The 24,367-nt window shown below is 47.0% G+C and overlaps 1 protein-coding gene across 23 annotated transcripts in view; it reads left to right on the top strand.

The window, feature by feature from the left end:
* CAMK2B (calcium/calmodulin dependent protein kinase II beta) overlaps positions 1–24,367 on the top strand; it is a 311,330-nt gene that overhangs the window by 198,975 nt on the left and 87,988 nt on the right. For all 23 annotated transcript variants that reach the window (XM_001370017.4, XM_007475861.3, XM_007475863.3 and 20 more), the window contains exons 4-5: positions 12,324–12,378; positions 19,941–20,006. In XM_001370017.4, coding sequence (XP_001370054.2) covers positions 12,324–12,378; positions 19,941–20,006 — 121 coding nt within the window. The remainder of the gene's footprint in view (positions 1–12,323; positions 12,379–19,940; positions 20,007–24,367) is intronic.

The raw sequence follows: 24,367 nt of genomic DNA, 5'->3' as shown, positions 1-24,367 counted from the left end.
CTATCTGCTATTCTTCCTAACTGCCTACCAAAAAGCTTTCTTTCTTTCTTTCTTTCTTTCTTTCTTTCTTTCTTTCTTTCTTTCTTTCTTTCTTTCTTTCTTTCTTTCTTTCTTTCTTTCTTTCTCTCTTTCTCTCTTTCTCTCTTTCTCTCTTTCTCTCTTTCTCTCTTTCTCTCTTTCTCTCTTTCTCTCTTTCTCTCTTTCTCTCTTTCTCTCTTTCTCTCTTTCTCTCTTTCTCTCTTTCTCTCTTTCTCTCTTTCTCTCTTTCTCTCTTTCTCTCTTTCTCTCTTTCTCTCTTTCTCTCTTTCTCTCTTTCTCTCTCTCTCTCTCTCTCTCTCTCTCTCTCTCTCTCTCTCTCTCTCTCTCTCTCTCTCTCTCTCCCTCTCCCTCTCCCTCTCTCTCCCTCTCTCTTTCTCTCTTTCACACTCTCTCCCTTTCTCTCTCCTTTCCTTCCTCCCTTCCCTTACTTTCTGTCTTAGAATCAATACTAAGTATTTTTCCTAAGGTAGAAGAGTGGTAAGGGAAAGGCATTTGCGGTTATATGATTTGGCCAGGGTCACACAGCTAGGAAATGTGTGAGGCCAGATTTGAATCCAAATGCTCTGGCTTCTAGGCCTGGCTCTCTATTCGCTGTGCTACCTAGCCTGCCCCCCAAAGTATCTTTTAAAGGCATGCCATGGATGTTTCCTCCTAATCTAGCATTCACCTGTAGCCGGAATCTCTGCTTTTTTCTGTTTATCACAGTTCCTTGAATGCCCTGGCCTTTTGCTGGTTTCAAATTTGGACCTCATCTCTTTCCTCAAGAACCTGTTCTCAAACAAATGTTCATCCATTCTCCAGCCCCTGAAGCTCTTTTCCTAGATGAAGTGTTCCATGTGGTGAGGTGGGCACAGAGTGGCACTATGGCTAGATGGTGCTTCATTCCCAAAAGGTCCAGCATTTCAAAAAGGACTGCAGGCTCAGTGTCAATCAACAGAACCACATGGCAGCTCCCCCCAGGCTAGTGTGATCTGGGATGGCAGTTAAGAACAGGATACCTTTTCCTTCTTTGCTTGGTGATATAATCCTTGGTGATATAATCTGCCTTGACCAGCCCACATCTGGTGTGCCATGTTCAGTTCTGGATGTCCTGCATTAGAAAGGGCATTGATTAAATGAAGAATATCCAGAACAAAGAGCTCAGAGAATGCATCCCATATGAGGATCACATGAAAGAATTGCAAATGTTTACCCTGGAGAAGAGAAGGCTCAGGGGTGTATGATAGCTATCTTCAAGTATCTGAAAGGCTGTCATATGTGGGAGGGATTAAGTTTATCCTAGCTTATCCTGTTTGGCCCCCTAGACACAACAGATGTGGTCTGGAAGTCCAGGAAGCATCCTAACAATTAGAGCCAAGCCAGGCTTCCCTTCTAGGGGCAGGACTCCTATCTTCTTCCCAAACCTTGTGACAGGGTCCCTGCTTTGCAATCAGTCATACCTATCTACCTAGACCTCTTTTCCTTTCTAGCTGTTGGATTCTCCTGGTATGGACTTTCTTGGCTGCCTTTTGAGACTCCTTGATGCTGAAACCTTTGACTCCTTCCTGGTCCCCATGCTTTGGGCTTCCCCAGATTGCCCGCCCCTACCTAGTTAGCTTAGTTTTAGAATCCTAGACAAGCTGTGGTTGACCTCCCTACCAACAAGTGGACCCCAGTACTGACACACTGGGAAAGGGTTCAACCAGTGTTCTATTAGGACACCTGCGACCTGAGTTTGATATTTACGTTGGTCCAGGCCACCAAAAGGCAAAGCAGATGTGTTTTCTCAAGCAAAGTTAAAACTCAGATAATAAGCCCCAGTCCCCCCACTCCATCTGTTGCTAGAACCTAGGCTTTTGCTAACAAAGAAGCCTTCAGTTATTTCCTAGTAGCCTGGCATTGTTTCATCCTCTATCAACACTTGAGAAGTGGGGCTAACTGACCACAGACTCACTTTGATGCAGTTGTTTGGGGGCAGGAAGGGATCCAGGCTTAGAGATGGCCATTTATGAAATATATTTTATTACTATTATTCCATCTCAGAATCAGTACTGTGTATTGGTTCTAAGACAGAAAAGTGGTAAGGGCTAGGCAATGGGGGTTAAGTGACTTGCCCAAGGTCACACAGCTGGGAAGTGTCTGCGGCCAGATTTGAACCCAGAACTCCCATCTCCAGGCCTGACTCTATCTACGGAGCCACCCAGCTGTCCCCTATTTTAGAAGCAATTCTTATTAAGGCTTAATAATAATAGTGTTTCAAGGCTTGCAAAGGACTTTACCAATGTTATTTGATTTGATGCTCACAATAGTCTTGGGAGGTTGGTATAATTATTCACTTCATTTTATAGATAAGGAAAATAAGGCAGATAGGAGTTAAGTAACCCCAGGGTCACATAGCTAGAAAGCATCTGGGGGCATATTTGAACCTGGAATGCCCAGATTCCACATCCCATGCTCTATCCACTGTGGACCTAAATGGAGTTCACAGCATCATCTGGGAAGTTCCTTGAGATTCTGTGATTCTGGAAATAGGAGGATGCTTCAGTGTAAGCCACTGTAGGAGACTATAGGGAAAGGAGAGGCTGTCATCTCCCTCCCCCAAACAACCCTCCTTTACTCTCTGTATACACTGGCAAATGGAGAACAAAAGAAAAGACCAAAACAACCAGAGAGGGATTTCTATCTATTTTACTTCCGTGGTGTATCCATTTCAAACACGGGTAGCTGCCTCCCTTTGACATACTGATTCTAGGACTCGGTGCACATTCGGTGCTCAAGGGGTGTTAATGATATTAATGATGTGGCATCTCAGGATCCCCCTCCACCCCCACCTCCAGAACCTGTACCGAGCGCCACGTATGGAATTCTCGGCTCATTTCTAGCATCCTCTGAATAAAGGTGTCCAGAAACCGTGTTGGATTCACAGAGCATCTGCGTTGGGAGGCAGCTATGGGGGTGTCTCCGGGGGGAGGGGTGCTGCTTGAGCAGATGGGCCACCAACCTGCTGGCTCCCAGCTATCTGGATTTATTAGGCAGTTCCAAATTAGAAAGGAATGGAGGACGGGAGAAGTGGGGGAGGTGAGGGAGAGGAATAAGCTTTTGTTTAACTCAAATGATCTTGGGAGGGTCCAATAATGAGAGGGAATATGCGTGGAGCGCTCTCCTTGTGAATTAGAGGGAAATGAGTGAGTGACTCCTGAATGATTCCCATGGTGATTCAGGATGGGCCACAAGCCTTTCTGAAATAGACTGTGAGGGGAGGGCAGTGAAGGGGGCCTCGAGGATAGGAAGAATCCTTGGCTAATGAGGCACCAAGATGTAGGACAGGGCAAGGACTGGGAAGCCTGCTTCATTGTATGTCTGTGTCAGCAGAAAGGCAGGTAGTACAATCAATAGTGGTTTGAGGGGCGGCTGGGTGGCTCTGTGGAAAGAGCCAAGCCTAGAGACAGGAGGTTCTGGGTTCAAATTTGGACTCAGACACTTTCTAGCTATATAACTCTGAAACAAGTCACTTAACCACCATTGCCTAGCCCTTATCACTCTCCTGCTTTGGAACCAGTATACAGTGTTGAGTTTAAGATGGAAGGTAAGAGTTTAAAAAAAAAAGTGGTTTGAATTTGGAGTGGGGGAAGCTGGGTTCAGATCCTGCCATTAGCACAGTTGTCCTTGTTAGTTCTATGATTTTGGCAAGTCAGTTGATCTCTCAGTGAAGCATGTTTTCTCATCTGTAAAGTTGTGGGGGAAGGGGGTAGATAGATGGCCTCTCTGTCTCACTTAGCCTAAACTCGATGCTCCTATGATCTCATCTCCAGGGGCTCTCCCAGCTCTTCAAGGGCACAATTCTAACTGATCTATCTGCATGGTGATGTCAGTAGCAGCCAATTATGACTTAATGTCATCCCTTCTCTGAGCATATGCCTTTTAATGGCAGTTTTCTGGAAACCATGTATGCCTTAAATTCAGATAAATCGTATTCAACTCAATTGAACAAAAATGAATTTCTAATGGGTATTTCTAAGGAGCAGAGCAGCCTAAAGAGGATTTTTTTTGGAAGGGGGGAGATTGGTCTTCCCAAATTCCTTCGAATCTAACCAACTAGACAAATGTAATCTCTGCTTACATAGCCTCCAGTGCTGATAACAACATTTATATAGCACTTTTAAGACTTACTGAATGTGATGTTGATTGTTGCTCCAACATGTCTGACTCTTTGTGACCCCGTTTGGGATTTTCTTGGCAAAGATACTGGACTGGCTTGCCACTAGCTTATTTCATGGAGGAGGAAACCGAGGCAACCAGGATTAAGTGACTTACCCAGGGACACTCAGCTAGTAAGTGTCTGAGGACAGATATGAACTCGGGGAGATGAGTCTTCTTGACTGTATACCTTGTACCACTTTTTGGCTCTGTGTAGTACATGCTATACTTATCCCCATTTTACGGCTAAGGAAATGGAGGTTTAATTAGGTTAAATTAAATGAGATTGAGTGACTTGCCCAGGGTCACACAGACAATAGTGTCTGAAGCAGAATTTGAACCTAGGTTTTCTTGGTTCCTACACCTGGATCATTCAGGTTAGGTCTTCTTGATTCTCTAGGCACAACTTAATTAAAACAGAAGCAAAACTGAGCTAGTGAAGAGAATGATTGCCCTTAGCTGGTGTAGGGAAGAATCTGCCTTGGTCCTATGTAACCAAGCTGGAAATGGGGGTGATTCAGAGAACCACAGAGTATTGGAACTCGATGGAACCTTTAAAGAACTCATCTGGTCAAAGGACGTTTATAGATGTGGAGCTAGAAGAGACCCCAGATCTTGCCTGATCTAGCCACCTCACTTTACAAATGTGGACAGTAGGGATGCCGAGGTTGGCTGTTGTTTGAGTTCAGGAGTTCTGAACTGCAGTAAGCCTAACTCCAATCTGGTTGTCATCATTAAGTCCAACTGCAATATGGCGAGCCCCAGGGATCCCAGGCACTGGCTGCCTAAGGAGAGGAGAACCAGGTCAGCTCGGGGAAAAAAAAAAGATTGGGTTAAATCTTCCAAGAGGATTAGTATTATAGCCATAGAACTTCCAGCTTGAGTGAGACAGAGAAATTCAGCCTTTTAAAAAAAACAACAAAAACCAAATAAAACGTTCCCTCTCAAACCCTCAATTAATGAGGAAACTGAGGCTCGCTGAGGTAATATCAGAACCTGGATTCCAGCACAGTGCCCTCTCACCCAAGTGCAGCCGTCTACCCTTTCTACCACGCTTCCTCTCCTTTTAGACCGACCCTCTTATTTTATAGCGATGGCAGCCAAGACTCAGGAAGGGGAAGCAATTTGCCCAAGGTCACACAGCTAGCTAGTGTTAGAATTGGGACTAGACCTGGCTCCTGAGTCTCTAGGCAGTGTCTTCCCACTGGATAAAGCTGCCCTGGGGAAAGTGAGGCAGCTTTGTAGGGTGGGAAAACACTGCCTCACTTTCCTCCTGGAGCATCCTTCTTGGGCCCCGTGGTCCCTACTACACGATTGGTGATGAGGCAGAAGACGCCCAGCCCGCGTTCCTGCTGGCCAGCCCAAGCAGATGCTTTCCCAACTTAACAGCCTTCTCTCAGGCCCACCCCATGGAAGGGGGGAGGGCTGTGGAGAAGGAGGACGCTTCACAGCCAGTCAGAAATTAGGACACGAATTGGAAAGCAGCCGAGAAAAGGGGACAAAGCTCAAAGCCCAGCTGCCTGTTGGTGCTTGAAATAAGTGGCTGTTCTGGAGGTGTGGGAGAGGAGGCACTGCTTCCCAGGAACCCCTGAACCAGCAGCAGCAACATCCCAAGCAACACAGCCATTTTGGAGTGTCTCTTTGAGGATTATTTTATAGGGTTCAAGTCACAGCTTTGGAGCTGGTTGGAAGGGGGGCAACCTTAGGGTCATCTCAGCCAACTTTTTTCCTGTCATTTTACAAATGAGGAAACTGAGGCCTAGCAAAATGAAATTATTTGTCCATGGTTACACAGGATAGTAGGTGGCAGAGGGAGGATTTGATTCTAGGTCCTCTTCTTCTAAATCTAGTCCTGAAGAGGAAACATGAATAGCTTTTGAATGGACCATGCATCCTCCGCCTCCCCATCCTCCCTGGCTGGGTAGAGCCGTCTGATAGAACTTTATAGTTGCCATGTAGATGGGATATTTTTGCTGTCCATCTGGCGGTGGCAGCTCTAGAAATGGAATCAGGGCTGCTAAAAGCCAACCAACTGGGGCAGCTGGGTAGATCTGGATAGAGTGCCAGGATGTGAGATCCTGGGTTCAGATTTGACCTCAGGCACTTCCTAGCTGTGTGACCCTGGGCAAGTCACTTCATCTCCATTTTCTAGTCCTTACTGCTCTTCTACCTTAGAACTAATACACAGTATTGATCCTAACACAGACCATAAGGGTTTTAAAAAAAAAAGCCAACAAACAGAAGTCACTGAACAATATAATACAATCACACCTAACTCTTGATTGTTAGAATTGAGAAATACCTCTAAAGCCTTCTACTCCAGCACTTCCCAGAACCGGATACCTTTTCACACACCCCGTAGGCTTTACTCGAAGACCTTCCTGATGAGGAACTCACCCTTCCTCTAGATGACCCCTTCCCCTTTAGGGTGGCCCTGATTGTCCAGGGTGATAATATACTTATAGTCCCTATTTCACTGGATTATTGGGAGGCTCAGATGAAATAATGTATGTTAAGGTACTTTGTAAATCTTACAGTGACATGTTTTTACTTTATTTAAACCCTTACCTTCTGTTTTAGAATCAATACCATGTATTGCTTCTAAGGCAGAAGAAAAGTAAGGGCTAGTCAATGGGGGTTAAGTGACTTGCCCAGGGTCACACAGCTAGATATGGCTCTCTATCTACTGAGCCACCTATCTGCCCCTAAATGCTCTATATTTATAAATGTGAACTATTATTATTGATCAGCCAATCTGTAAGCATTTATTAAGCACCTGCTGCATGCCAAGAACTGCTCTGAGTTGTTGTGGTTCTGTATTTTAGTCATATCTGTCTCTTCATGACCTCATTTGGGATTTTCTTGGTAAAGATACTGGAGGTTTTGGCATTTCCTTCTGTAGCTCATTGTACAGATGAGAAACTGAGGCCAATAGGGTTAAGTGACTTGCCAGGGTCACCCAGCTAGTAAGTATCTGAGGCCAGGTTTTGAACTCAGGAAGGTGAGTCTTCCTGACTCTGGGCTCAGCCCTTTTTTATCCACTGCTCCGCCTAGCTGCTCATATTACCACTCTGAGAACTGGTGGTATAAGTGCAAAACTGAAACAACTCCTGCGCCAAAGGAGATTACAAGCTATTGAAGATGCAGCAAGGACCACTGCCTCCTCTGTACTTCAGATTCCCTTGGATCTGTTCTCTATACCTCTCCATATGTGTTGTCTACCCTGGTAGATAGAATGCAAGTTCCTTGACTGTTTTCTTTTTGTCTTTATATTCTTGGTGCTTAACTTCGTGCTGGGCACATAGTAGGCATTCAATAAATGCTTGCTGCTTGTTTAGAGAAACTGCGGTAGACAGAAGGGTATAGCTGAATTCATTCATCCTGACCTTTTTGATAGCACAGATGAATACTGCCTCACATTTATTTAATGCTTTTCAAGTTTACAAAGCAGTCTCCTTAAACCAATGGGGTGAGATGTCATTGTTATTATACCCATTTCACAGATAAGGAAACCAAGGTTCTGAGAGTAGAAACAGTCCATAGTTACATAGCTAGAGAGTATCAGAGCTGAGAATTTGAACTCAGATCTTGTAACTCCAAGTCCAGTGCTCATTTCCACTCTCCCAGGGGTTCCCAACCATTTCAGTGTTGAGAAGCCCCTTCTTAACATCCTATCATCCTATCCTATACTATAATCACTGGTTTATCTTGACTTTGTCTTGCCACTAGACTCTGGTGACTCTGGAAGACAGTGAGGCTGACAACATTGTGCCACTCTGCCTCATGTAAATCCAGTTCACACACAAGTCAAGCCATCACCCCATGATGTCATCAGTCCTTCTTTACAAAAGAACGATGAGGGCCTTGGAAGAGTGCTCTCCTGATGGCTATGGCTCCCAAGCCTCTCAGCAGTAGGCTTCCCATTAATAGCTAGACAGTAGATACCATTAGTCTAAACCAAGATATTTATAGAGGTAATGCTAAAAACATAGTTTGTGGGTAGCCTTGAATGGCATGCAAAGGATTTACAACTTTTCTTGGTGGACACTATGGAGCTACTGGAGATTTGTGATGCCTTTTCCTTCTGGTTCAGTCTCAGGATTATGAACTTGGGATCTGAATCCATCTTGGGCGCAACACTGCAGCTAACTTCAGGCTGTATGCTGATTTTTTGTTGGTGTTCAGTCGTTTCAGTCATGTCTGACTCTCCATGACCCCATTTGGGGGTTTTCCTTGGCAGAGATGCTGGAGAAGTTTGCCATTTCCTTCTCCAGCTCATTTTACAGAGGAGGAAATGAGGCAAACAGGCTGAAGTGATTTGCCTAGAGTCACCCAGCTAGTAAGTGTCTGAGTGTGCTGACTTCTTGGCACAGATAAACGAAGTGGAACACCTGGGGATTCTTCTCTTCCCAGAAATATCTGGGTCCAGGACACTGAGAAATCAAATATTCTAGAAAAAAGGCAGAGAGCTGAAGGAGTGAGGGGATGATTAAATCATGTGTTTCTCTCTACCTGTCCTTGCTTTCTCTTTCCTTCTCTTTATGCCTACGCTCTAAATGACCTCTTTCCAAATCCTCATTTGGCCCTGGTATAAAACAAGGCACTGATAGGGAAACTGAGGAATCTTTCAGTTGGAAGGGATCGGTAAAGGTCATTTGCTCTAACCTTCCCAACCAGGTCAGAACATCCCTGCTTATCAACCTGGTCAGATGGATATTCAGCCTCTGCTCAGTTGTCTCCAGAGAAGATGTGCTCACTTGCCTCTCAAGGCTGCCCCAGTCCATTACTGGACAGCTCTAGTTATTAGAAAGTTTTTCCCTTTTATGCTGAGCCAGAATCTGCCTTCTTCTAACTTCAGGAGCACAAGTGATTAAAGATAGCCCTTGGCTCGTGCTCCCACCCCTTTAGAAGTGATGAGCCAGCCAAACAGGGGTGCCACTTCCAAATGGGAGGGGAAGAGAGGGCCTTGAGCGCCGCTTACAGCATGTTCCCAGAATAGCCAGGTATATTTGGTTACAAGGACAAAAGATAATCATATCAAAAGAGGAATGATGGGGCTAGGTAACCATACTTCATTCTCTCTCTCTCTCATCTCTCGTCTCTCTCTCTCCTCTCTCTCTCTCTCTTCTCTCCTCTCTCCTCTCTCTCTCTCTCTCCCTCTCTCTCTCTCTCTCTCTCTCTCTCTCTCTCTCTCTCTCTCTCTCTCTCTCTCTCTCCTCTCTCTCTCTCTCTCTCTCTCTCTCTCTCTCTCTCTCTCTCTCCCCCCATCTCTCTCCCCGTCTCTCTCCCCCATAATAGTGGTAGCTAGGTGAAAAATTCTCCAGCTCAATAAATACTCCCAAATTTCAGGTGACCCAGCTAAGTGCCAGGGGCAGAGGCCCCCTGGGTTCTAAGCCCTCCTCAGCTGTTTACTATCTCTATAATTGTCAGCAGGTTACTTGTCCTCTCTGGACCTTAGTTTCCTTATCTGTAAAATAAGGGCGTTAGACTAGATGACTTCTCAGGTCCTTTCCAGCCCTATGATCCTACAATCTTCTGCCATATCTAACTTCCCCTAAGGAAACTTGTGTTCCTTGATACCCATGGACAGTTACCTTTGGCACTGGAGAACAATGATGGAAATCTAGTGTTGAAGTCAATTCAACTTTTAACATTATAGCTGGAAGAGATTTTAGAGATCATCTTGGCCTCATTTTATAGATGAGGAAATTGATGCTCAGTGGGGCTGCAGGATTTTATCTCAGGTCACACAGCTGATTAGTGACAGGATTGCTGTTGGAACCCAGGTGATCTATTTGTCCAGGGCTCTTTCCAATGGTATGATGGTGCCCAGAAGGAAAGCCAATGACAGTACCTGAAAAGAGAAGGGAGGAAAACCAAGAGGTGGGATGGGGAGGGAAAATATTTCCAGCAAAGCTTGACTTCACATGCCACATCTACACGAAACCCTCCCTAATTGTCAAATTGTCAAACACAGATTTCTTTTGCATTTACTTTGCACAATCTAAATACAAGACCTAGGCTTGAAGCAGCCAGTGTTAGATATGATCTAGGATCTGGTCCACTTTGTCTCTGGGAAGACTACTCTGTTTTGTTGGAAGCAAAAGGAGGGTTGTAGCTGGCCCCTCATTCTTTATTCTGTGATTACCAAGAGAGTTACAAGATGAATTTTATCTATTTACTACACATCAGATATTTGCAATCTAGAGGCATTATGCTGTTTGTGGGTTCAAGATAAAATCCACTTTCCTGGTTGCCCCATAGGGAGAGGTAACAGTGAACTTACTTAGCAGCTTAGCTCCTTGCTGATTATTACACAAAAGAAAATCATGGAGGGGGCAGCTGGGTGGCTCAGTGGATTGAGAGTCAGGCCTAGAGATGGGAGGTCCTGGGTTAAAATCCATCCTCAAACACTTCCTAGCTGGTGTGACCCTGGGCAAGTCACTTGACCCCCAATGCCTAGCCCTTACCACTCTTCTGCCTTGGAACCAATACACAGTATTGATTCTAAGATAGAAGGTAAGGGTTTATGAGAGAGAGAGAGAGAGAGAGAGAGAGAGAGAGAGAGAGAGAGAGAGAGAGAGAGAGAGAGAGAGAGAGAATGAGAATCAATCTAATTATCTAAAGCTATTGAGCAAACTTGTTTATCAAAATATAAACAGACAGTTTAGATGAGCTAATAGAACACATAAGAATCTGTGGTGCTTTCACTTAGAAGCAACATGAACTCTAAGCCCAACCAAGGAGAGAAAAATCTCATCCAAGAAGGCCGCCATTCTTGGCAGTCTCTGGGAATTGAAGGCTGGCTTTCCTCATCCTGGAGCTCAGGGAAGGGCTCCCATTTGCCATCCAAAATCCATACCTTACTTTCGGTCCCTTCTTTCTCAAACTTGAATTCTTTCTCCTCTGAAGTCGTTCCAAAGCCAGACATGTCTCTCATTTCACCTGTGTGTAGATTCACTCTGAGGACGCTCAGCCATTGGGAGTCACATCTCTCTGGACATATGCAGTGTATAAAGGATTGTCCTTTAGAGAACTGCCTGAGCCCCCGAGTGGGAGTATGCGTGTATCCTTTGTATTTACTTATCTGTGTACGTATCTTTCCTGCCTCACCAGCCACTCTGTAAGAACACAAGGTCCTTGAGATCAGACTTTTATTTCTGTCTTTGTATCTCCAGAGCCAAGTATAATGTCTCTCACAGGCAGACTCATAATAAATGTTGGCTCAGTTACATTGAATGGTGGCTGAAAGGAAGGTGGCCATGGGAGTGTGGAGAAAAATTCAGGGACATTTGCCGCTGATTTCTGGGAATCCTTTCTTTTCAAGTGAGAGTTTGGTGTTTCTTTAATGAAAAGTACCTAGAAACAAGACACCTTCTAATAAGTAGACTTCCATGTCATGAGTTGGCCGTTCATGTATTTCATTTCTTCAAACAGAGGAACTGGTGCTTAGCATTTTGCAAGGCTGAGTTTTTCCATTGATCCTCATCCTTTTTCTTGCCCCTAGAACCTAGAGATCTTATTATAAGGAAAAGTGGATCTTCCATAATCATTGTTTCTGAGTTGGAAAGGAATTCAGAAGGCATATATAGCAGTAGCTTGGTATAGTAGCAAAGATTTGGAGTCAGAGGAGCTGGGTTCAAATGATGACTCTGGAACTCGGTAGCTATGTGATCTTGGACAAATTGCCAGACCATTCATGGCCTCAGTTTCCTCATTTGTAAAATAAAGGAATTGTACTCCATGACCACTTACAGCTCTGAATCTGTGGACCTTCATTTTACCGGGAGGAAACTGAGCCCTAGAAAGACTTAATGCTTTGTCTTAAATTGAATGACTAGTAAGTATGGAAGCAGGACTTGGACCCAGGCCATTTGACTCCAATCAGGTCATTGGGTTGTCCTTCCACTGCATCACACAGGAAGACCTTGTTGTCCTGGGGTCTTCTATCCCAAGTTTCTGTCCATCAGAGAGCTGGTGCTCTTCTCTGATGGCTGTGCCTAGATTCCCCTGCTGGGTCTCCTTGGCAGACCAGCCAGCTCCAGCAGTGAGCTACTTGGGTAATGGATGGCTCGCCCTCATATGCCCTGTATCTTTTGTTTCCACAGTTCGTCTCCATGACAGCATTTCCGAGGAAGGCTTCCACTACCTTGTGTTTGATCTGTAAGTATGGGAGAAGGCTGTTTGAAGCTGGGGGTGGGAAGTGGTTGGAGGGGGTGGTCCCGAGGATGCTGGCACTGAACTCTTTGGTGACCCCAGAGCTCACATGCAGTTACTCTTCCCTCACTAGCTCTTCCCTTGCTGAATAATCGGCTTCCACAGAACAGGCAGGTCACGTTCTGTCACACAAGTATGGGATGGATGTCGGTTCCTCCTTCTAGGGACTTGTTTTATACCTTTTCCTATATTGCTGGTCAGGGCTTTCCCATCCTGGGGATAGGAGGACATCTCTGGCATCTTCACTCACCTCCCTCATACCTTCTCCTCCCCGCCAATGCTCATCTTTCCTTTTCTCTCTTGCTGATCATCCCTTCCTTTCCTCTTCCCTGTCTCCTTCCCTTCATCTCTCCGTGCCCCTGAAGACTGGCCCCAATCCTAACCCTCACTATTCCCTCCACCCTAAATCACATCCTAATTTTCCGTTTTATTAAGATTGCAACAAAAATTTAAGATTAGACAGAGACAAACTCTTAAAAATCCATTCCCTAGATGCAACTAGTTCTTGACCAAGAAAGGAGTGGAAAGAGTAGCCTAAGTAGAACAAAGGCCTAATGAGAGTCCTCCTGAGGGAATTTGTCATTCTTGCCTTGATCATAGATTGAGAGCTGTAATGGCTTTGGTAGCACTAAGAAAATTGAGGTTCGAAGAAGTTGTCATTTGCCCAATGTCACACTGGTAGCAAGTGGAAACCTAGGACTGGATCTCGGGTCCCTTGACTCCCAAACCAGCCCCTCCTGAATGACACCATGCTGCCTTTCTTTGGTCCTGGCTCATGCCCCTAGGGGTCCTGTACCTTGTAGGGGTACGCGTGTGCGCAGGTGTGTATATGGGGGCTCTGCCACAGAGAACAACTTGTTTGCCCCAGCTCGAATGAGTGTCTGGGGGCTGGTGAGGAGGCACTCAGCTGCCTCTCACTTCCTGCCAGATATAGAAGCCGGGTGATCTTATCTCCCCCTGCTCCCTGACAGCTCCTGTTAAGCAGCAGGCTATATTTAGCTGTTCTGTGTGAGTCAGTGCCGCACTGAGACCCTGGAGCGGGAGGCATATAGACCTTGGCATGTCCCTGCATGGCCCTGCCTCCACATGAAAAAAAAAGGAAGGGAACCTCCAGGCCATTGGTCCAGGTGGCAGTGGCTGACTGACTCCCTGCATCCTGTTGCTATGGTTTCACTGGACTCTTCTTTCTTCCCCACCTCTACACATATGGGTATGAATTGAAAAAAAACTTCTAGAGAGGCTAACATTAGCTCTTTATTTCCAGAAATGCTTGTTGCCCAAGGCAGTAGGAAGTTGTAGTCTTAGGAAATTACATTAATGTGGGCCAGGGTGACATGGACCCAGCCTTTGTACCCTGTAGGCTCATCTGGACAAAAGAAACAAATTGATACCAGAACTGACCTTGCCTCCATATCAATGTACCCTTCTTTGAGGTAGATATCACCTGGGGTGGGGTAGAGTGTGTGTGTGTGTGTGTGTGTGTGTGTGTGAGAGAGAGAGAGAGAGAGAGAGAAAGAGAGAGAGAGAGAGAGAGAGAGAGAGAGAGAGAGAGAGAGAGAGAGAGAGAGATTGGGGGCATCAAGAAGGGGATAAGGGAGTGTAGAAATCATCTAGTCCCAACTCTCGTGTTACAGATAAGGAAACTGAGGCCTGGTGAGGATAAGGGATTTGCCCAAGGTCACAAAAAGGGAGTAAATGGAAGAGCAAGGATTGGAACCCAAGTCCTTTTGATGACAAATTCAGTGTTTTCCTTCACCACAGCCTGGGAGCCTGGTTATTAAAGGGATCAAGGTGTAATTGCTAGGTTACCCTTCTTGAGGTGGTTCTGGCATCAGATGATGGAATATCTGGTTGATGCCTAGACCTGTAACCATTCAGTGTCCTTGAGTCCCTGGTTCCCCTCTACCAGCTAGCCTCTTCCACCAGGATTTGGGGCTCACTTGCTTTTCTCCTGGTTCTTGTAGAGATGCTATAGCTGGCACACAGTTCCTCAAAGGAGAGAGCTGGCCTAAAAGTCAAGGAGGGAGAGATAGATGTCCCAGGAGTTTGAGTTTGCAAACAAATGGCTGCAGATATTTTTGGTGCAGAGATGGGGGATGCAAGTGGGCGGGGGCAAGCAGGAACCGGGACTGTTGCTGTGGAAGGGCTCGTTCCATGAGATGACAGGGCAGAGCACAGTGAGGGGGCTGCAGGTGGGAGGGAGCCTCTGACAGGCCTGGATGGAGAGGGGAGGAGAAAAGGAGGAGGACTGATAGGATGGGCATGCAAAACACAAAGCAAGGGGAGCTAGTTCCTTAGTGCTCTAACTTCACAGGATTCAAAGGGCCCCAAATAACCATATCACCCCAACTTCAGTGGACCCCAAAGAAACTCTTAAAGGGATGTGTCCCAGACATTTCAGCATAGTTTTGGAAAGAGATTGAAATAGGAGGAGGAAGTTGTGAGCCACAGAGGCAGGAATTGGGGCTCAGGGCCAGAGGGTGTGAAGGGTCAGTGACAACATTTTAAAAAAGCAACGCAATGGGGTCTCTTCTACCCTCATATCTCCTTTGGTTTGGCTCCACTTCCAAGAGACTCCTGAGGACCCTTGAGGTCTGAAATAAGAGTCCTTTCAGGGGGGGGGCAGAAGAATGGGGTCTGATCTGATTACAGCATCCCTTCAGAGAATGGTCTCTTGCTGAATCAACCCACTACTCTGGGGTTCTTAGAGTCTGGTCTAGGCCTAAACTATTCCACATCAGCATCAAGGGCATATCAGAAAAGCAGAGCTCTGTCAGATCAAGAGATAAATCATGGGAATGGGAAGAGGTAGCAAGCTGAAGCCAGGACCCTAATTACTAGGCATTGGGATTCTGTAGTTTTGGCCTTCCAGCAGCAACCCTGAGTCTTGTGGGAAGGAGAAAGCAGAAAAAGAAAAGCAGGAACTCTCAGAATCCCCTGGATCAGCTTGAGAAACTTGCAGCAGGGTGGTGTGTGGCAGTGTCCCATAGTGCCCATTGCTTCCACCCAGGGGCAGGACTTTGACTTTGATAGATCCTTCATGCACATCTAATTGGGGGTCAAGGAGCTAACTAAGGGTACATCCTAAAGGGCTATTCTTCATATCCACACACACACACACAGACATACACACAAACAAATGATAGAATCAGAATTTTAGAGTTTAGAAAGATTTCAGCCTTAACTTGAAAAGTTAGACAAGAGATCATACATTTGCTGGTTGAGGATCTTCAGTAAAGAGATGGGGAGAATTGGCCCAGGGGAAGCAGGAAGGAGTGTTCCCTACCCCATCTCTACCCCACAAGGGGTGGGGGGGGGGGTAATTCCAGGATTTCCAGTGAAGCTTCGTGCCAGAGACAATGTGGTTCCATGGAAAGAGCCCTAAATTTGAAGTTGGGTTAAAATCCTGATTCTACCCTACAACCTTGGGAAAATCACTTCTCTTTCTCTGAGTTTGTGTCCTCACCTATAAAATGAGGGGGGTTGGACTGAGGTTCTTTTCAGCTCTAAAGTTGTGACTGCCTTAAGGAGTTCATGCCTTAATGTGGAAAGCTGAGATTGTTAAGATGTTTTTCCTGGAATCAAATCTAAATTTGCCCTTTTGTACCTTCTACCTTGGGACCAATGGGTAGATGCTACTACAAAAAAGGAGGACTGTCTAGCTCTGATCTGCGGGGGGATTTCTTCTAGTTCCCTTGGGCACAGTCCACACGGGCTATGAGGCTACACTCTGGAGTACAGAGAATATTCCTTCCCCTTCGTGTTCCCTTTTTTACCAGCCTCCACTGGTCTGCCTTAGGAGAAGGGTTCCATCAGTCTTGCTTGATATACTGTTGCTACAAGCCTGGCTTCCTCCAGGGCTGCCCAGGAGTCAGCAGAGGCCACAAGGCACTTGGCAGTATTCACATGCTGCTCCATAGGAGCTCAGGAGGCTGGCATCTCCCTGCCATCTCCCCTATCCTGCCCTCAGATTATCATGGCATCAGCAGAATCCATAGCTTGAGGTCTAAGCATCGCCACTGAAACAGAGAAGTCTCCCAAGAATTCTTTTTCCTTCCCAGGTATTCACAGTCCCTAACCTGAGGTTCTGCTTAGAAGGAGGGAGGGTGGGGTGCGGGGTTTGAGCTGCTGCATGAATGTCCTGAATCTGCCATCTGGAATTAGGTCTCTTCCCAAGGCTGGACTGGCAGGGCTCCTGACTTCCCCTCAGCAAACAGCCTGAGGGAGCCCAGGGAACAGGGGGAATGGGTCTGCATAGGGGGGAGTGGGACTATTTCTGAGCAAGCTTTCCCTGGTGGGTCATCCTGCCTCATTTTAGAAAATGTGCTCATCAGAGAAAACAGTAGGGGAAGGATAAGGAAGGAAAAACGAAGCCAAAGATAGGAAAGAGATGGGGAATGAGCAAGGCGGAGCCTGTTTTCTGAAGAATGGCTGTCAAGTAGTTTGGTTCATTTCCTAGCATGAGGCGTCTCTGCAAAGATCAGAACTCTGTGCAGAACGATGGGATGTACAGAGGTCACGGACAGAGGAGCCCATAGCCCAAGCACACCTGCCCTTTCTAGCCCAGGGCTTTCCCTACAAAGTGAGCCCTTTGGGGGCATCACCCTGGATAAGTCACTTATCCCCCATTGCTTAGCCCTTGCTGGCCTTCTGCCTTAAAGCGGATCCTAAGATAGGAAGTAAGGGTTTAAAAACCCAAACAGAACAGAGCAACAAAGTGAGCCCTTTCAGTGGTGGTGATGGAGAAAGTCCCTTCTTAACAAAACTGCCACACAAAACCTTGTACCAGTACCCCTTCCCTGTTGCTATAAAGCTGTTCCATATGTATTCCATATTGACTCCGAGAACTCTGCCTTTACTCTCTACTCTAGGGTAACAATGCAGAATAAGGGGGTACATGTAGGTCACAGTGGACTGCTAGCCTTTGGGCACTTCTTTTTTTTAAACCCTTTCCTTCCATCTTAGAGTCAATACTGTGTATTGGCTCCAAGGCAGAAGAGTGGTAAGGGCTAGGTAATGGGGTGAAGTGACTTACCGGGTCACACAGCTGGGAAGTACCTGAGGTCAAATTTGAACCCAGGACCTCCCATCTCTGGGTCTGAATCTCAATGCACTGAGCCACCCAGCTGCCCCCTGGGTGCTTCTTGACGCAGTGAAGTGAGTACCTTGAGGGCCAGGGAATGACGTCCTTCATGCCAATCCTGACCTTGTTTCTGGATTCCAGTTCTATTCCACATCACTCTTTAAAAAAAAAAAAAACCTCTCTCCTTCCATCTTAGAATCAATACTAAGTATTGTTTCCAAGGCAGAAGAGCAGCAATGGAGGTTAAGTGACTTGCCCAGGGTCACCCAGCTAGGAAGTGTCTGAGGCCAGATTTGAACCCAGGACCTCCCGTCTCTAGGCCTGGCTCCCTATCCACCGAGCTACCCCTTCCACATCAATGGGAGGAAGACTTGGGCTTACAACTTAGAGTCACAGAATCACCGAATTTTCAGCTTGGAAGGACTGTCAGGCCAGGTAGTCCCACTCTTACCTAATTAAGCAATGATCCTCACTACACGTACCTGCTGAGTGGTCATCTAGTCTCTGCTTAAAGGCCTCAGATGAAGGGAAATGCTGGGAGTTAGGGCGGTCTGCAAAGGAAATGGACTGTGTCCCTGGGGGACAAGGGAGAGCGGCGCCTCAGGGGTGCTTAGATTAGGGCCCTTTTCCAGCTCTTGAGGTGGTGGCACTCACTGGCTAGGGCATAGCCGCCGTAGAGGGGACCCTCTTCAGGGCTTACCTCCTATCAGCTTCCCAGCAGCCCCTGCAGACAGCTATCTCCTCCTCTGGATTGATTTGCCCTTTGAAATGTTTACTGCTGAGTTGGTCATCGGTGCCAGATGTGGCCCCATAGCCCAAGGGAAAGAGGCATATGGATAGGCTGTTGGGAAAGGCCCACACTCACTTCTTGTTGACATTCAGGGCTTTTACCCAGCTCCACTGTTGGGGCATTACTTGTCTCCCTAAAAGGGAGCACCCAGGATTCAGCGTGTGATGAGAGGGGATGGGCAGAAGCCTCTGGCTTTGCAGCTTCTGGCCACTGCAGACCATGGAGTGGGCAGCCCCCCCCCCCATTATGGCCCTGGCCCTGGAGTCATGCAACCCTGAGAGGCCAGAGCCAGACTCTTGGATTCTGACTTCTGCAGCAGCTTCAGCTTCGGGGGAGTGGACGTGAGGTTAGAGGATTGGAACTCTTCTCCAGGGGTCCTGACTCTGTGACTGACCCTAGAGAATCACAGAATTGGAACGTCCGGAGGCTCCAGGCTTGTAGTCAGGAATAGCTGGGGTAAAACTGTAGCTGTGTGACCATGGAAAAGCCTCCCGACCTTTCTGAGCTCTGGTTTGCTCATCAGCAGAAGGGGAACCATAACACCTTTGGGCCTACCTCACAAAGCAGCTATGAGAAAAAGTCCATTTGCAACCTGCAAAAATAGCATATTTTATCTCTTCAGAGTCTTCTGTCGGCTTTAATGTCTACAACACATTTTATACATCATCTTATTTGAATGTCACAGCAACTCTGGGAGGTAGGTGTTCCTACCTCACCGATGAGTAAGTTGAGGCCTATAGGTTTTAAGCCATTTGCCTAGGGTCAGTCTACAGAGGGTCCGAGGTGGAATTTGAACTTGGGGCTTCCTGATGCTCTAGCCAGTGCTTGGATCTACTATGACACGCTGCCCCCTACAGCACCCAAGACAAGGGGTCATCCAGCCTCTACTCAAAAGCCTCCAGTGCCAGAGAATTTGGTATCCTGGCAAGGTAGCTCATTCACTTTTGGACAGCTCTAATTGCTCGTAAGTTTTTCTTTTTCTTTTTCTTTTTTTAAATATAAACCCTTACCTTCCCTCTTGGAGTCAATACTGTGTATTGGCTCCAAGGTAGAAGAGTGGTAAGGGCTAGGCCATGGGGGTCAAGTGACTTGCCCAGGGTCACACAGCTGGGAAGTGTCTGAGGCCAGATTTGAACCTAGGACCTCCCGTCTCTAGGCCTGGCTCTCAATCCACTGAGCCATCCAGCTGCCCCCTAGTTTTTCTTTTTAATGAACAGAAATCCAGCTCTTCATAACTTAGAATCATAGATTCTGGTCAGGTAGATCCTCTATAAGATAACTTTATTGATTCCGTGATCCCAAATGACCCAGTATCAATTTTGTGTTTATTTTGTTTAAACCCATATTGGGTGTGCTGTCTCCCTTGAGAGAATGTGAGCTTCTGGAGGACAGGGCCTGCTCCGCTTTGTCTTTGCATGCCAGCAGAGTGCCTGGCACTTAGTAGGCACTCCGAGAAGCCTTTTGATGGATAGCTTGGTTGATTGGTCCGGGATGGATGGACCTTTGGATTCATCTAGTCCCAGGCTCTCATGAGCTGTCCATCGTTCCCATTCTTCCCCAAGGATAACAAGGGTAGCCTTTGGTGTCTGGGAGCCCAAGTAACGTTTCTTCTACCTGTTTGGCCCTTTCTTCCAGGGTCACTGGTGGAGAGCTCTTTGAAGACATTGTGGCAAGAGAGTACTACAGTGAAGCTGATGCCAGGTGAGTCTGGAGCCCCTTCCCCTCCCGCTCTTCCTCCTGCCCACCCTTCTCTCCCCACCCCCACCCCACCCCGTCACCCGCTTTTCTTTCTGTTTCCTTAATCCCATCCTGTCTGTCCCTGTGCCACATTCACCCATTCATAACCTGGGCAGAGGGGCTGGGCCATGGGGAAGCTTTGAGTCGCAGCCAGAGCCACTTGGCTCAGAGCCAAGGCCCTTCCCCAGCCGTGATTGTGGAATCTCCCCTCTCCCCAGGCCATACCATACATGTCTGGGCTTGGTGGAGACTTCTAGAGAAGGAGAGGGAGCTCCTGTCCAGGGCTCGGGTCCCAGTGGGAGGGGAAGCCCCATCGTAGCCTGCCCGTGCTGAGCGAGGGCAGGGGTCAGCTTGGCCTCTTGTCACTGGATGGGTTTGAGTTGCTCTGGCAGCTCGGCCCCTGAGGCAGCATGAGCCACTTGACAGCACGTGAAATGTAGCCAGAGCAGGAACATGTGCTTGACTCAGGCATAGGAAGAGAAAGCCAGGGAAGAGAAGGAGGACCCAGCGGTGAATCCCGGCTCGGCCATTTAGTATTAGTGGCTTCCATTTCTACAGTGCTTACAAGGTGCCTGGCAATGTGCTCATCACTTCTATTGATTATCTCATTTGTTCTGCACAATAATCCTGGGAGGTGGGTGTTATCATTACTCCCATTTTACAGGTGAGGAAACAAGAGTTGTGACGTGCCCAGAGCCACACAGCTAGTAAATATCTGAGGCCAATTTGTACTCTGGTGTTCCTGATTCTGGGTCTGAGGCTCTATTCACTCTGCCCCTAGGAACCTTACTAGCTAGGTGCCCTTTGGCAATCATGTGCCCCTCTGGGTCTCATTTTCCCCCTCTGTAAAGTGAAGGGCTATACCAGATGACTTCTAGGACTTCTTTTAGCTTTTAAATTCTTTAGGTCTTGGATCGCTGATTCTTGGAGGGGTTGTAGTAGCTGGATTTGGCATTTCCTGAGAGAAGTTTCCTCTTCGGGGTAAACATTCAGCTTAGAGCTCAGTGACATAATAGCAGAGAGGACTGGGCTGGTACCCAGTAGGTACAAATCCAATTTTCCCAAGTTTATTTGCTGGCACGTCCCCCTCAGGACTAGGGCTCCAAGGTGGATCTTCTACATCAAGGGCTCCCCAGCACCAGAGCAAACACTCCTGGATTAATAGATGGAATAAGAGCTGATGATGAGAGTGAATAGGATGATCGGTGTACCTTGGGGCAGGGTGACTAGCTTCACCCCCAAGGGTACCTCTGCCTCTGTCCCCTACTCTCACTCCTACCTTGGGGCAGAGAGCATTCTGTCTCTACAATGGGACACACACATCCAGGCACACAAAGAATGCTGTGGTTCTGTTCTCTATCCACCCCAGGAACCAGATTTGCAGATGGGAAACCCTGGATTCCCCAGACGCAATACTAACACATGGCTATTTCTACCCATTTCCTGTCCCCAGTCCAATGCCATTTAATGAAGTAAGACAGAGAAGTGACGTGGGTGATGGAGGAAGGTGTAAACTGACCCTTCTTTTCTCCTTCCCCCAATACTCTGGATCTTGGTAGCCTCCCTTGTAAAAGTAGGGGGCTGTACTAGATGATGTCTGGGAGCCTTACCAGCTCTGAACTTCTGAGGCTACAGCCTTTCCAGCATTGCCAACACATCCTTCTCTCAACCATTGTAATCATTCAGTTCAACTCAATTTACCAAGCATTCATTAAATGTTTGCCATATAACACATGGGGCAGCTAGGGAATACACTCGATAGACTGGAGTCAGGAAGACCTAAATTCAAATCTGGCCTCAGACACTTACTAGCTGTATGACCCTGGACAAGTCACTTAATCCTGTTGACTTCAATCTCCTCATCTGTAAAACGAACTGGAGAAGGAAATGGCAAACCACTCCAGTATCTTTGTCAAGAAAACCTCAAACATTTTGGTCTGACTTAAATGACAACAAGTGTACCTCATGAGAGGCATCCTGGTAAAGCAGATAGAGGGCTAACCCTGGCATCAAAGGGACCTGGGTTCAAGGCCTGCCTCTGATACCATGGGCAAGTTACTTAATTTCTCAGTATTCTAGGAAACTTTCTAAGACTGTTTTTTCCCCTGGAAATTCCTTACACTAATGAAATCATAGAGCTAGAGTCAAGAAAAAGAGAAAAGTCGGGCACTGGGTAGAGTCCCTTACTATGAGAGGTCTGTTTTCCCATAGATTTGGACATTCTCTCCCCAAATGCATAGCATAACCTATTCAAGCTTGCCCACATCCTGGTGCACCATAATCTAAAGGTGCTAAGGATGCAAACTAAAGGGAAATGGTCCTGCCCTCAGGGAGATTATCTTCAGCCCATGGAAACACTGGATGCTCATGTTTTCAATGGTTTCAATAGGCAGCATGGATGCTTCTGGGCAGAGACCGATCCTTTCCCAAAGAAAGAAGAGTGGGATTTCTTTTTCTTAAGCAAAGCAGAAAGGGAAACTGTGCTGGCCCTATTCCCCTCTGTACTTTGGGAGCAGGAGTCAGGAAGCTGAGCTCACTGGTACTCTGAGCTCACCGTAGAGATTGGCCAGTTGCCCTTCCGTTTGGCATATCACGAATCCTCTCTGTTCATGATGCTAGTTGTAGGAACTAGAGGAGAGAGGAGGCCTGGAGGACACGACTTAGAAATCATTCCTGAGCTCTGTGGATGCCCGGAGCTGGTCGATGAGTGGCATCTGCGGGTCTGAAGTACGAGGCATGAGCCGAGGAGCCAGATTGTTTCTGACTCTGGACAATGAATGAATGCTCTAGCCTTCCTCAGGCAGGTGGCTAAGTGGCACATACTAGGCACATGGGGATTCAAAGATAAAATGAAAAATAATCCCTGCTCAAAGATTTGGCATTATGGTAGTAGTAAAGTCAGTCAACAAGCATTAAACAAAAACCAACCTTGCCTTATCTTAGAATTGATATTAAGTATTGGTTCCAAGGCAAAAGAGCAGTAAGGGCTAGGCAGTTAGGGTTAAGTGACTTGCCCAGGGTCACACAGCTGGATTGTGTCTTGAGGCCATATTTGAACCCAGGACGTCCAGTCTCCAGGCCTGGCTCTCTATCCACTGTGTTATGTAGTTGCCCTTCTAACAAGCACTTTCTTAAGCACTTACTATGGGGCAGTGGGATATAACAGGTAATAATTTGACTGGGTAGTTTATAGCCCTGTCTTTCATCCTAGATTTCTATTGGTTTCAGTTTTCTCTGTGGGATGTCCAACTGGGGCCTCAATTTATTTTAACAATGGTAGTGGCAGGAGCAGCTAACATTTATGTAGCATATGTGCCAGGCACTGTACTAAGCACTTCACAATTATCATCTCATTTGATCCTTGCAACAACCCTGAGAAACAGGTGCCATTATTAGCCCCATTTTACAGAGTAGGGAATTGAGGTAAATAGGGGTTAGGATCGCACAGCCAGTGTGACTCCAGACTCAGGGTTCTGTCCACTGTGGCATCTCTATAAAACAATGGACTTAAGAAGATACATCTTCCCCCATCCACCCCCATTCTCCTAAGGTTTTTGTCAAAGAGCGAGTTCCTCAAAAGTCATCTAGTGCCTATTTGCTGAGCCCCTATTCTATGCTGGGCGCTAGGCAGAATCTTAGTGTGTGCTGTGCCAGGCTTGGCATTAAGGGGCTACAGGAGGGTTGCCAGTGCCATAACCTTGAGGAGTGGCCCTTCTGATTGCTCCTTAGAAACAAGTATCCAGGTGGAAGGACAGTCCCTTCAGCCCCTTAACCAAGGGTTATGCACAGTGCCTGGCACATAGTAGGCACTTCATAAATGTTTATCAGTTCATTGGCTTGGCTCACCTTGTTGTCCCAGAGCTCTTCTGCCCATCCTTGTTGGGTCCCAGATGCACGTATGGTCTTGAGTTCCTTTCCTCCCGCACTGTCTCTGAGCCTGTGTCCTCACCCTCAACCCAGTCACCAGAGGTCCCCACCTCTCCCCTACCCCTCACCATTAACAGCCATCTGTGCACACCTTGTGATAACACCTGTGGTCTCTGAGCTTTCAAAACATTGTTTCTCTCCTTTTCTCGTTCCCCCATATCCACCCTCCCTCCCTCCCTGCCCTTTCCCTGTCTGTCTGTCTTCTGGCACTTCTCTCTCTGGGCCTCTCCTTGCCACTCTTCCCTCACCCCCTCCTCATTTAATCCACCCTTTTGCTCCCCGGACTTGCCCCCTCTCTGATGTGATGTTTGGATTCCTTCTGTACGTCTCCCATTGCCCACTGTTCCTCTTTGTTCTCCTTCCTCCTCCTCCTCTTCTTCCTCTCTGGCCTTCCTCCT

Source organism: Monodelphis domestica, chromosome 1, assembly GCF_027887165.1.
Source record: "Monodelphis domestica isolate mMonDom1 chromosome 1, mMonDom1.pri, whole genome shotgun sequence".
NCBI classification, from domain to species: domain Eukaryota; kingdom Metazoa; phylum Chordata; class Mammalia; order Didelphimorphia; family Didelphidae; genus Monodelphis; species Monodelphis domestica.
This window is presented reverse-complemented; position numbering and strand designations above follow the sequence as displayed.